The sequence below is a fragment of the Notamacropus eugenii genome, chromosome 2 (assembly GCF_028372415.1).
Source record: "Notamacropus eugenii isolate mMacEug1 chromosome 2, mMacEug1.pri_v2, whole genome shotgun sequence".
NCBI classification, from domain to species: domain Eukaryota; kingdom Metazoa; phylum Chordata; class Mammalia; order Diprotodontia; family Macropodidae; genus Notamacropus; species Notamacropus eugenii.
In genome coordinates this window covers 273,469,483-273,484,297 of record NC_092873.1, presented here as the reverse complement: position 1 = coordinate 273,484,297, position 14,815 = coordinate 273,469,483, and the positions used below count along the sequence as shown (strand labels likewise).

The 14,815-nt window shown below is 35.9% G+C and overlaps 1 protein-coding gene across 2 annotated transcripts in view; it reads left to right on the top strand.

The window, feature by feature from the left end:
- DPYD (dihydropyrimidine dehydrogenase) overlaps positions 1-14,815 on the top strand; it is a 1,077,299-nt gene that overhangs the window by 311,628 nt on the left and 750,856 nt on the right. For both annotated transcript variants that reach the window (XM_072644083.1, XM_072644082.1), the window contains one exon: positions 1,161-1,322. In XM_072644083.1, the coding sequence (XP_072500184.1) occupies positions 1,161-1,322 (162 nt within the window). The remainder of the gene's footprint in view (positions 1-1,160; positions 1,323-14,815) is intronic.

The following is a 14,815-nucleotide window of genomic DNA, read 5'->3' as shown; positions in this document are numbered from 1 at the left end:
CAGTCTTGAGGGAGTTATCTAATCAATGAAAAATACTACCCTAGGGCAACAGAAGTACTGTGACTACTTAATCCTTAGAGATGGAGTATGGTGATGCTTTTTCCCTTCTCCCTTTCTCCCTTCCAAGGACAATCTGTTCCCTCTCTAACACTGAATTCATGTCTTTAAAGTTAAATTTATAATTTCTATTTAAATAGCAATGAACTTGGCAGATACTGAAACTGATCAATCATCACTGTTTCTGAGCTGTGTTTTATCGTTTTGAAGAAGTCAGAGAATCAAAAGGGTTACAGTGGTATAGGACAGAGACAAAAGTGAAAGTAGACAAAGGTTTGGAACCTGTAAATTTCCAGGATTCTGTACCAACTGGGGAGAGGTTAGATTAATGCGGGAATAGGAATTCACACATGTGATACAGGCTTCCTTTAAAGTTGTTTTAGGAGATCGGTGGGTATTGGTTTTTTATCTTTATCATATCTGGTTCTGTGTCAGATTGCATGCGAACGTTAAAGGACTTATGAATACTCAGAGAATTATATTGCATTTACAGAGATCAAGGTTACATGAATTGGCGTTACATATGTACAGAATTTTAAAAAATATAAATTGGTGACTAGAATTGAGTAGGGCCTGAGGAGGAAGGAAATTAGGATCTCAGAGCAAGTTAGCAAGAAAAATATGTGGAGGAATTGAGAATAATTCAGAGGTAAACCAGGGAAGATTTTAGTTTAAACAATCTCAGGTTTTGATTTTTATCCATATATTTCCAATTTAAATCATTTAAAGGACAGAAGTTACTATTGTTAAAGAATGAAATTAGATATTTACAGTCAACATATATTTAGATGACATCTAAATTTAAAACTACTTCAAATAATTTAAATATTGAAAATATTTTATAAAATTCATGAATGGTTAATAGTTTCTAATTTTATCTAATCATCATCAATTAGGGAAGCTTAATAAATATTATTAAATGATGATGGTTCATTAAAATGTTCCCAGGATATATAGTACTATACACTACAGAGACATTTTTACACCCTTAATGATTGTCAGATCATATAGCTAATAAATTAAATACTGTAAATGTTCATATTTCCCATATCCCCACTCTTCTATTATGTAATGGCATTGTTTATTTTATTTTGTATGTGCAGAACTACTATGGAGCGGCTAAGATGATCTTTTCTGATAATCCACTTGGTCTGACTTGTGGAATGGTGTGTCCAACTTCAGATCTTTGTGTGGGTGGATGCAATTTATATGCAGCAGAAGAGGGGCCAATTAATATTGGTGGCTTGCAGCAGTTTGCTACAGAGGTATGTGAGCCATACAGATGGCCGTTTTTTTTTCTTTGAAATGCACAAAGATTTTTAAGCGATTATAACTCCTCTCTTTGCTTTGCTGAATTCTAAGATTTTCAATAGAGTGCTGGAAGAAGTAGAAGTGTTTAATGTATAATATAAACAGTATCTTTATTACAGCTTGTTCAGCAATTTGGCTACAAAATGGAATTTCATAAAACCATATGTCAAATTAGTTATAATACCAGAAGCTTATTAAAATGCATTTGTGACTCAAACAGTTATATAAATTAGGGGCTCAGTGAAGCAGAAAATATGCATGACCTTTATCATTGGGAGGGGGAAAATAACCCAGTTGTTAAAGGGCTAGCTTCCTGAAATGAATATAAGGGGGGAGGGGGTCAGATTGAATGGATTAAATGATTCTTTCCATTTCTAATGGTTAATGTTTCTATGAGAAAAAATGGTCAATATATAACCTATAATTGATTACTTACCATTTCAGGGAGGGGGAAGTGGAGGGAGGAAGGGAAAGGGATAGAATTTGGAATTTAGAACTTTAAATAAAAATATTAAAAAATTGGGAAAAAAGGTTAATATGGGGTAATGGAAAAAAAAGTGGTCTAGTCAAATTAACCACCTTTCATTAATTGTGCTTCAACCAGTCAGACTGAAAAGTTGTCCATTTTGTTCACTTTTGACTTCTTTTAAGTATTTTGTGAGACAGCTTCAGGAGTCTGTAAAAGTTTATATAACCTGAGATAAAAAACACTGCTTCCCTAGTGGTAAGAAAACCATTAGCCTTCATCTAGTCATTGGACATTAGATCACTAATATTATAATGCAGATCTGTTACAGGAAGAAGGAGCAAGATACTTTTGTACAATTTGTCAACAAAGGGGAGGGCAAGTTTTTTCTTTTAGACTCCTTCTTGGTCACTCTGATTGTCAGGGACATCAGAATGTCTTCTCTATGGGTTTTCTTTCAGCACTTAGCAAAAAGGACTAAATAAGAGATTTTATTTAGTTTGTTGTTCTAATTTCACCAGGGTTTTTGAAAGTTTAAACATGATCACTTCCCTATCCTCTTCTGGAAATTTTATAGGAAATGTTTATCAACAATGTTTTTTGATATTTTTCTTTATTTTTATTATTATTTTTTTAAGCTAATGGCTCACATGGTCTACCGTTATGTCTGATTTTTTTTTAAGAGAATCATTTGGAACATAGAAACAATGGTCCATTCCCTAGGCTTAAGTGATCTTTCACCAATTTTAATGTATCTTGAAGTCTGAGTCACATTTTACTGTTATTAATAAATCAGCACTCATCTCTGCTTGTTTCCTGACAGGTTTATTCTAAAGTAGCTCTATAGGGAGTGAGAAAAAATGGAAACACTTTGGGAACCAGAGTATTTGCAATAAATCCATAGCTTTAACTTCTTTCTCTTCTTTTCTTTTCCTTCCTTATATTTTCTCCTTTTTCATTCTGCCTTCCTTTCTTCTTCTATTTCTTTCTGCCTTTCTTTTCTTTCCTCCCTCCCTCTATTCCTCCCTCATATCTCTCTGTCTCTCTCTGTTTATCTCTCCCTGTATAAAAACTAAATTTAAAGTAGTTTTAAACATGCCAGATGATTTTAGGGAATGATCGGCATGCTTAGGACTCAGAAAGAGCCTTTACTTAATTCATAACATTCATTTACACTCCTCTCTAAATCCAACATTCAGAGCAAATTCATTTTCATTCACTGCTTGATGCTACACTCCATGAAAATGACATGCATCCACACAGCACAAGATAAAATGAAACTCAGTATAGAAGGATGAATTGAATCTCTTCTTCAAAGGAAGGAACATTCTATAGTAGCAGGTATATGCCACTGTTTTCAGCTCAGAAAAATAATGATTAGACATTGGCCCTCCACTTGAGTTGTTTCCATTTGGTTTAGAAAAACTGTTATCCTGGAAAGAACCTAAATGTGTCTGAAATAGTTTTCTTATCTAATAGTCACATAAGAACTTTAAGCTGAGCTTAAAGGGCCAAGTTCTAGTTCAGGCTTTTTTCTTAGGCCTCAGTTGGTCCTGCTAGACCTCTTCTTCATCACTCCCTTCATTGCCATGTATTTACTTTGCCCTACAACGGGGACACCTGGATCATGTGGTTCTAGTGCCATCTTCCTCATGCCTAAAGAGAGGTTCCACATTACAGTTATGCAGTAAGAGAGTACAAATGTCTCAGTTATCCACCAGGTGATGCTCTCCCTGAAAGACCAGGTCAAGGGCTTTGTCAGTTTCACTCTGGGACAGGACAGCCATCCTAAAAGGCTTCAGTATCTTTGCTAACTATCAGATAGCACTCAAACTGCAAATGCTTAGACTGTTCCTCCAACTTTGAAGCCAGTGCTTTCAGGTGTTGTGGAATAATTTTGGTTAACTCTGCTTAAACTGGGCTGAAATAAACCCAGGGGCTGAAGTGGGATGTTGTTCAGCATATTAAAATACCAGCTCTACCATCTATACTTAATTCATGAGGCCACATCCCTTCTCTAAGTTCTCATTACCCTGCATTCATACTCTTAGAGACTTAGCATGTTGTGATCACATAATTTATTGAGTAAAAAGGGAAAAAAACTGACCAAGGATTCCTCTACTGAGGCATTCACCTCTGCTTTTTTCCTATGCTTCCTTCTGATTGCCTTTATTCATTCAGTTATTCATTCATTCAACAAACATATGTTAAACTCTTACTATGTGTATGTACGTGTGTGTATGTATCTATATATCTGTATCTTTCTCTCTATATATACACCAAGTGCTACACTACTTACTAATACCACCAGACATAACAACTGGAATTTATATAACACTTTTAAGGTTTGTGATTACAAAGAACTCATGTTACTTTTACAGCAATGATGGGAAGTGAAAGTGAGGTAGAGTCAAATGGCCTACTTAGGGTCAGAGCTAATAAGTGTCTGAGGTTGTGTGAACTCAAATATTTTTAACTGAAGGTCCAGCGCTCTAACCACTGCAGTACCCAGCTACCTTCAAAGGCAAGTCTCTTGTGCTAGGAAATGGGGATAGAACGTCAAAAACAAAACACTCCATGCTCTTACCAAGCTAACAGTTGTATCACCAAGGCAATATTCATAGCACCGATGGTAACTATGAACATGCCAGTGTAGTTCTCAATCACAAAATATAAAAGCCTCTCCATATAGAAGGCAGAAGAAAAACATTTATTTAAACACCAGAAATTCAGATCCCAGAACCAGATAGCAAAATCAGTCATGGTGACCAAGAAGTTAATAAACATCATCACAGCAGAGGGCAAAACCATTCTCAAACCTTCCCTCCCTCAGCCAGGTCCTTGTGACTATCCATTGTTACAATGTATCAGTCTCAAACCTCCCCTCCCTCAGCCAGGGCCTTCTGACTATCAGGTGTTACAGTGTATCAGTCTCAAACCTCCCCTCCCTCAGTCAGGCCTTCTCACTATTAACTGTTACAATGTGTCAGTTGGCCTGCCTTCTTTACCCTCTGGCCTGACCCCACTCACTCACTTCCAGTTCTGCTCCATCCTTTCTGTTCTGCCACATGTGACCCAAGCTTCCATGCGATTTAAGCAGATCATATGGGCCTATTAATTAATGAGAAGGATCTTTCCATTTAAATTACTATTACAGGAGGTCATGATTAACATTACAGAAGAGTTTAAGCAATGTCTAAAAAGTCATTTTCAAGGGAAGGGATTGGGGGCAGATCAGAAAAGGGAATCCCAGATCTTTGGGGACTTGTGACCATACACATCCAAAGTTTGTGTAGAAGTATATGGCCTCTCACCATGGCCTCAGGGTTCTTTTCCTGGATACCCTTCTTCTATGCTTTTTCATTTGGTCATCTCATCAGATGATGTGGATTTAATTATCTTCTCTTGTTGATATTCTCCAATCTACCTGTCCTTCCGTAATCTCTCTCCTTAATCTCACATCTCCAAGAGACATCTCATCATCTTGCACCTTGATTACTGTAATAGCCTGCTGATGGATCTTCCTGTCTCCAGTTTCTTCCCATTCCAATCCATTCTCCATTCATCCATTGAAGTTACTTTCCTAAAATGCAACTCTGATACAAATCCAGTGTCTCCTCATTGCCTCCAGGAACAGATGCAAAATACTTGGTTTGGTATTCAAAGTCCTTTATAACCTAGCCCCCTCCCACCTTTCCAGTCTTCTTATAATTTACTTGGCAAAATGTTCTCTTCAAACCCAGTAACACTGGGCTTTTAGCTGTTCCACAAGCAAGATACTCTGTGTCTCAGCTTCAGGAATCTTTCCTGACTGTCCTTCATGCCTGGAATGTTTTTCCTTCCTGAACCCCATTTAATTCCATTGTTTTCCTTCTTTTAATGATTTCCTATCAATCTCACACATAGTTTGTTTTGTATATAATTGTTTGCATGTTATCTCCCCCATTAGATTATGAGCTCCTTGAGGACAGGTACTGTATTTTGCCTCTTTTTGCATCTCTACCACTTAACACAGTTCCTAGGATATAGAAGACACTGAATAAATATTTATTGAATGAGTGCATAAGTTATCCTGTACTAGGATGATGGACTAGACAAAAAGGAAACAGTAAGAGAAAAATGTTCCCTCTTTCCCACCAGCTCACTAGCCCAGTGGGATTCGCAGTAGTTTACAGTATGAAATTCTGAATTTTTGTTATGATTCCCGGTCATACCTTTGCTCTAAGATCAAGACCTCTTCCACAGTGCTGACCTTCAACCACTTTACTCACATTTAGGAAAGGGAGGCTTCTCTGAAGCAGTGGTATGGGTTTTCCCCATGATGTCCCAGTCATCATCCACTTATGATCACAACCACTGCCCCAGGTGTACCTCTCAGTTGAAGAAGCTGAGAATCTTGAATCTAGGGGTAGAAGAGGACAGGAAACAAACCCTTGACCTCATCATGTATAAGTCATGCTTGTTTTTCTCCTAATGCAAAGTATTATCCCCAGTGAGAGTCAGAGATCACCCAGTTCTTCAGTGAGGGTTGAAAGAGCAATTGCTCTCTCATTTTCCAGAATGATCAAAAATCATTCCATCACTTTCTTTTTCAGTTGTCGTTCAGGAACATGGACAATCAACTAAAAAAGAAAGGAGCACTAAGTAGGACATACATTTTATTTCCAAATATTTAAGTTTATATGTTGTTCCCTGCCATTAAAAATATTTGAGGACAGGGACTAGTTTCATTTTTGTTTTTTACGTAGCAGTTCCTAGCATAGTGCTCTGCTTATGCATCATTAATTCATTTTGATTGAATTTATGGAAGTCATAATGATTATAAGTGGTAGCTATTAGTAATTGACTATTAGTAAATAATTTTACAGGGCTTTAAGATTTACAAAGCATTTTGTATAAATTGTACTGTATGAACCTCACAACAACTCAGACACCTGGTTGCTATTATTATCTTCATTTTACAAACGAAGAAACTGAGACTGAACATAAAATTTTCAATGACTTGCCACAGCTCATAGGCATTTGAGTAAAATTTGAACCCAATTCTTTCTAACATTCTTTCTGTTGTGGCATACTTCCTCTCATCTGATCTTGTGATATGTACACAGCAGTTGTTAAAAGCCTCTTAAATGAATCCAGAATATCAATTCATTTCAAAATTCTATTTATTTTATAATTATACCAAACTTTAGTATTAGATGTGTCACCTCCACTAAATTATTCTACCATCCATAGTGAATGTCTCCCTTTGGGAAATCTCTTCTGCTAATTTTACAGGATGGTTAGTTAGGATTAATGAATTTCAGAATGCCATTTCTGCCCCAGGTCACATTATGAGTCACTTGAAATGGACTCGTTCACAAAACTATTAGGAAGCTGAGGGAGAAACTGTATTATGAATCACACTGAATATCCTTAAAGGTAAGCCTAAATTCAAAAAAATAATACTATTATTATCTCTAGCCACAAAGTTGATATAAAGAGTGTGGTTAAAGTATAACCCAATGGAAATTAAAAAATATATATTAGCTAGAATAGCTAATATATGATTGATATTTAGCATTCAAAGGAATATACATTCATCTTGCAATCATATCAGCTAAAGAATAGAAAAGCAGAGAAAGAGAATATGTGATTTTGAAAAATGATATTACCTGTAGCATAGCAGTAAAAAACAATAATATTGGTGGCATGTTATTATATGTAAACTTTCCATTAAACATCTTTTCAATGAGATACTCAGATGTGATTGAGAGTGGGGGAAAGGGGGCAACTGCAAAAGAATAGGTTGTCTGTTCCATAGAAAAGGTAGGGTGGAGTGGAAATGGTCATCAACATTTTCTATTGTCCCTTATTTTCACGTTGCAGTTCCTACTCAGCTTCCTAGTATCTCTCTGGGAGTAAGTGCAGTGACTGTGACCCCACTTTAGAGTCTTTTTTGCCCCAGGGATATATGGACCACAGGGGTAATTCATCTACCTGTATAGAAGAGAGATTTTCCCAGTTCAATTAGGTATAACAATATTACTTCAATAAAATAGCTTAGAAATAATAGTTCAGTGTAGGTTTTGTTATCTTTCTCTTGAGTATTTTTTAAGGTTTTCTGCACAGATGCAAACCTTGGATAATATATTTTATAATGTGTTCAAGGTTTTCTTTGAAATTTCAAAGTATTATAGGTGCATTATGTTTAGAGGACCAACTGTATCCATAGTCTCATTCAGGCTTTATGTATGAATTATTTGAAATGATGAATTGGCTCCATTTATACGTCAAAACTCATAAAGGAAAGTGTCTTTCTACAGATGCTATACAGGTTGAAGAATTGCAATTTAATCAAAAGCCTAATTCTGTTTGCATGCCCACTGTGCTTCACTTCACTGAAATTAACCATTGGATTTGAGACTTAAAAGTCCAATTGAGAGCTAGAAATGATTAAGGAAAAGAGAACTGATACAAATTTGTGAAATTACCAGTGTCTGAAAATTCCTAGAAAAACACTGAATTTTTAATCATCATCTATACTCCCAGAATTCCATTATTTGTTTCTACATATGATTGTGTCTTAATACTGGTATTTAAGCACAGTATTCCTTTTCAGTATACACAGTCTATTAGTTTAATGTATGCCTCCACAGCCTACATTTTAACGATTACTAAACATAAAATGTTCAATATTGTACATTTCTTGACACTGCAGCTGCAGCTAATTTGGGTGAGCACAAAACAGAAATGGTCTTCTTACATTCCAGCAAACAAGATTAAGCAAGGTGGATCCCTGATTGCAGAATTACCATTTATGGTTCATCATTAATTAGAATTTCCTAATTTTTCCTCTCCTTCTCCATTTGAAAATAGCCTATCATTTGTGCTTCTGCTGTAGCCGTAGATTCTCTGTAATAAAGCAATCTGGTTTTTTAATTTAAAGAGTTCTTTAAAAACTGAGAATGAAAATTTCTATCACCCCAAATGTCTGTTAAGCACTTAATGGTCAACCAAGGAGAGAGGGCAAAGAATGTTTCTTACATCCAGAGCTTAAGGACTTGAGGTCCAAGCCCAGCTCTGATATTTGCAGACTTTGTGACCTTAGTCAAGTAGCTTCATAGCCCTGGCTTTCTATTTCTTCATCAAATTCATGAGAAAACTGGATTAGATTAGATGGCCTCAGATGGTTCCTTCTCATTTTATATCCGTGAGGCTACACATAGTTACATTGATAAAACACTTATTAAGTACTTACTACATTTTCTTTGAGTTTGGTTCTAAAACATCCTTTTTATACATCCGCTAGTTCAGATCATCCTATTCTCTCACTTAAACTACTATAATAGATTCCTAATTGACTTCTATAACTTTGATCTCACCCCTCACCCCTACCTATTACACGTAGAAATGAGAAGAAAAATGCAAGAAAACAAGCTAGTCTCTATTCTCAAGGAGATCACTTTCTACTGGGGGGATGAAACTTAGAGTGTGATGGCAATCAAAATAGGATCTTTCGCTGTTTTTATTTTGATATACTCAAGTGTCTCTGATTGAATCTTGCCTTTATCAATCAAAAGTCTTTACCCGGAGTAAAGTATAGCAACAAGAGTTTCTTTAACAAGAAATAGTATATGTATTTGTATTGTTAATGTGATTAAAGATCTTCCTTACCCATTAATGGACCTGCCCATTAAGGGCAGTTTGATTGGGAAGATTTGTAGGAATACCCACAGCTTTTTTTTTGATGAGGCACTGGTTCTTAAGGATTGGGATGTCCTCTGGCTCCAAAAAGAGGTGTAAATACTCTGAGGGTGAGGTTTTATTTTCAGCTTAGTTTTTCTAAAAAGGTTTGAGTGCCAGATGAAGACCCTAGGAAGCCACTACAGAGCCCTTGGCTTTGAGGAACGCAGATGTCATGCTTCCTTCTCTGGTATGGTCAGACAGTTGTACCTGTCTGTTGAATTATGGTCAGACAGAGGAAGCCGTGTCTGTTGATTACTTTGGGGTTTACTGATTGGAAGCATGTGTTTGGCCAGATGAGGACTCTGGGAAGCCGCTAAGAAGCCCCCCCCAAACCCCTCCCCCCCAGCTTTGAGAACCCAGATGTTGTGCTTCCCTCTCTGGTAACTATGGTCAGGCAGTTGGACCCCAACTGTCTGTTGAATGCAGAGGAAGCCATGTCTCCTGATCTTTTGATTTCTCTGTATTGTCTTTGAAATTCAGGGTGTTGACTCCCTGAACTAACTGAATGATATATGTACTTGGCTAAATGAATGATACACGTGCTTGATTAAAGTGATTGTTAACCCCTTGAAAGTTGCTTTCCTTTTATGAATGCAGATCTACGGATCTGTGATAGTAGGTCCCCTCCTGTGTATGTTGTGGTGCTTACTGATTCAAAGAGGTCTGGCACACAAAGCTTCTTCCAAAAACTAAGCCTCAAAGTAAAACCTTACCCGCAGAGTATTTATACCTTTTTTGGAGCCAGAGGGTATCCCAACCCTTGAAAACCAGTGCCTCCTTAACAAAAGGTGTAGGCCTTCCTACAAATCTTCCCTAATCAAACCCTAATCAAATGGGCAGACCTATTAATGTGTAAGGAAGATCTTTAATCACATTAACAATACAAATACATATACCTTTTCTGGTTAAAGAAATTCTTCTTTCTATACTTTAATCCTAGTAAAGATTCTTGATTGATAAAGGCAAGATTCAATCAGAAGCATTTTACTTCTTGATTATACTAAAACAAAAATAGCAAAAGATTCTACTTTGCTTGCCTTTACATCTACAAACATATATTATCTGACACACATCTATACTGTGTCAGATACTGTACTGGACATGGTATACAACACCAAAAGAAATTAGGCCTTGCCTTCAAGGGGCATTGTAACAGATGAGACAATATATACAAGCACAAGCCCAAAATATACATAGTAAACTGTGGTTGATACTAGTGGCTGGGATAGGGGGCTGTGGAAAGAAAGAACCTCTTCCTTCCTTAAAGGCCTTCTGCAGGAGGTAGAAGTCCACTTGAACTTTGAAGGAGGTTAAATATTCTAAGAGTCAAAGGTGAGAAGAGAATGCTTTCTAGGCATAGAGGCCAACCTGAACAAAGGTTCAAGGATGGGTTATGGAATACGTGATGAACATCAATTTGGACAAATTGGTTGGATCGTAGAAATCATGAAGAGAATTAATGTAAAATAAATCTGGAAAGGCAACTTGAAGCCAAGTGGTGAAATTCTTTGCCTGCCAAACATTAAATTATATCTAATGTTCTAAGCAATAGTGAGTTAATGAAGTTTCTTGATCAGGCTCAGACATATGACCCATAATTACCTATCACTTTGATTTCTGTGTGCAATATATAGTGGTGAGGAGAGAGATGGAAGTCAAGGAAAACACTTAGGAAGCTATTATATTAGGTTAAGTAAGAGATAATGATGATCTGAACTAGGGAGTGACTAAAAGAGTTGTTGTGAAGGTAGAAAAAAAGAGAATTGATTAAATGTGAGGTTTTAAGCATAAATGATTGAAAAGGATGGTGGTACACTTACATCTCACATTTTATTATAACATAATATAACAAATTATAAACATAACTAATGTTAATTATATATTCATATATATTAGATATATATTATGTATATTAAAGGAGTTCTAGAGTTGCATATTTAAGTATAAAAAGTTCCCTTTTCCAAAGTAAATTGGAATTGTCCTTATAGAAGATTATTTATTTTGGGTAACAGGTCGGGTTTCTTATTGGGGTTTTGGTTTTCAAACAACTTCAGCAAAATTAAATCACAATGAAAACGTCTAAATTCGTAGTCTAACGACCCCATTCACTTATCAAATGACCTCTATAGAATGGTTGAGCCAGATTGGTTTTCAGTGACTCAGTACTGCACCAAACCAATCAATTAGCGTTTATTAGCACCTGCTGTGTACCAAGCAATGTGCAAAAAGGGATGCAAAAAGAGGTCCAAGAGTCTCTGCCTTCAAGATGCACACAAGCTAATGGGAGAGACAAGAAGCTAACAAATGTGTATAAATAGGCTACATGTAGGAAAAATAGAAAATAAATAAGAAGGAAAAAGCACTAGAATTAAGACGGGTTAGGAAATACTTCCTATAGAAGATGGACATTTAATTGGGACTTGAAGGAAGAAGGAAAAGCTGGTATGCAGAGATGAGGAGGGAGAGTGTTTCAGAAATGGGAGATAGCCAAGGAAAATTCCCAGAGTGAAGAGATGGAACGTGTTATTCCAAGAACAGTAAGAAGGCCAAATATCAAATGAAAGAGGCAGTGAAAAAATATAATGAAAGAAAAAACAAGCTAAAATGAATCATCTAAAATGAATAAAGTTTTGCAGGTAAGATACAACTGAGATTTTGTATCATCTAAGGTAGTATAATGCTAATTATAGGCAGCTAGCTGGTGCTGTGTATGGAGCACCAGTGCAGGAGTCAGGAGGACCTGAGTTCAAATTTTACCTCAGACAGTTGACACTCACTAGCTATGTGACCTTGGGCAAGTCACTTAACTCCAGCTGCTTCATCTTGGGGCATCTCCAGTCATCCTGATGAATACGTGGTCGCTGGGTTCAGATGGCTCTGGAGGAGAAGTGAGGCTGGTGACCTGCACGGCCCTCCCTCACTCAAAAAAAACCAACCAAACAAACAAAAAAAACCAAAGTCAAGTGCAAGTCCTGTCATTATTTCTCTGATGGCATGGTCTTCTTTGGCAATGAAGGACGAACACCACGATGCTAATTAGAATATGGCTTGCATCCCTGCCATAGACAGAATGGCATAGTGAATAAAGGATCAGATACTCTTGGCATGGGGAAGACCTGAGTATAACTCCTGCTTCTAACTCATACTTGCTATGTGACCATGGGAAATTCATGTAAGGGGCACTTATTTGCTAGTCTACTTCAGGGGAAGGAATTTTCACTCAGGAAGACTGTTACATTGATGTAATCAGATCAGATCTTTGCCACATTAATTTGTCAATGTATACCATTTATTCCATGTATGTGTGTGTGTATATCTATATCCATATATCTACCTGTGTGTCTGTGTATATACACACATATATTTATTTATCTTGCTTCTGTGTATATGGCTTACTCCCTACCATTATTATGACATAAACTCCTTGAAGTCAGAGGCTATATCTATTTATATTTGGATCTCCTGTAGTGTCTAATATAGTATCCCAGAGATAGTGTTTCTTTAATTGATGTTTATTCAATAAATGAGTTATGGACAATTTCCTGCATATATATATATATATATATGTATATAATATGTATACACACATGTATATTACATTATAGGTATTTAGAAAATAGTAAACATCAGTCAAGCATGAATAGTATATATAACTGATCCCAAACAAGTTGTTCTTTTTTTCTTTTTTTCTTCATGAAGAATCTGCTTTAAGTTGGATTTTTGGTTTTGCAGGTGATCAGAGTGCAAAAGAAAAGAATAAACATGTGGGAGGAATGCAGATATAATCTTTAATTTTGATGTATAAGACCCTATGCCAGATGCTGTACTAGGCATTGGGGATATCAACATAGAAATCATGAAACCAAAACCAATCTCCCTCCTTGCAAGAAGCTGATATACTATTGGCACATAGTGCATTCAAACATGAAGTGTATCCATTATATACACATGTAGTACGTATATACACACATATATACACAAACATAAAGTATATTCATTATATACACCAAACAAAACATGGTAATTTGCAGGGGAGAAGAGGGGGAGGAAAAAGACACTAGCAACTTGAAGGGCCAAGGAAAAAAGGCATATGTAGACAATGGTTCATGGCTTGAACTTTGAAGGAAGCTAATGCTTGTAAGGTATGAACATGAGAACCTAGACATTTAATGTATGTTTGACATTTATAATTGGTATATCCCTCTCTAAGGCACTTTATGCCATCCAATTTATTGGAGTACTTAAAAATTTTAACATTTTAAGTACATTGCTCTGCATAATCTTTACTTAGTACTGATCTCACAATACTCTGTTAGCTAACAAAATGGTAAACTGGTATGTAGGGCTGCCTAGGTGATGTGCCTAATCCAAAACTAGGACAAATCACAGATATAATCAATCACACATTTTATTTATGTTTATCATCTTTACGAGGTCACTGAGAAATAGAAAACTTGTTAATGAATAATTGTAAGATTAATGGTATTTGATAGTTGTCTTCTTGTTCCAATTTCAAATCATATTTTAAAAAGTTATCATCATCAGTTGACATTTGGAAATTAGCAAGGTCTGGTGTTTTTTTTTTAATAAACAGTTTCTTAGCAGAAACAAGTTGCATTTTCTTTTAGAAACAGACTAGAAAAAGTACCTCAAAAAACTACACAATGGACAACTTACAGAATAATGGAATGATATTTTTTGCAATTGAAATTCAAGTATTATCTGTTAAAGTTTGACTTGTTCCTTCCTTTCCTCTTAATACCATGATTAATAGAAATTATTATTCAGTAGATTTTCTTAAATATCTGCCATTCTTCCTCAAAAATCTTTAGAAAGCTATTAAAACATGCTCAGTGTTGGCACAATGATTGATAATAAAACTGTAGGACAGAATGAATAGCTTAGCATGATTTTCATCATCATGTTTAAGTTTGTTTAAAGTGATATATTAATATCAAGGGTCCTCACATAATCAAACAGTCAGTACAGTTCTAGAGTAGTAACTTAGAGATTTACTGAGATGTGTTTCCCTTCCACATTTAGACATTTTGTTATTACTATTAGTGCTTTTTAAAAATAAATGTTAGAGAGCAAAACTGGTGATGAGATTTGGGAGTTCTCTACTGGTTTGTTTGTTCATACTTTTTATTGATTTTTGAAATAGTTATGCTAATGCTGTATTTTCAGTGAAACGTTTTTATTGCCTACATCTCAGTTTAGTATAAATAAGCCATCAATATTGGCTATATTTGA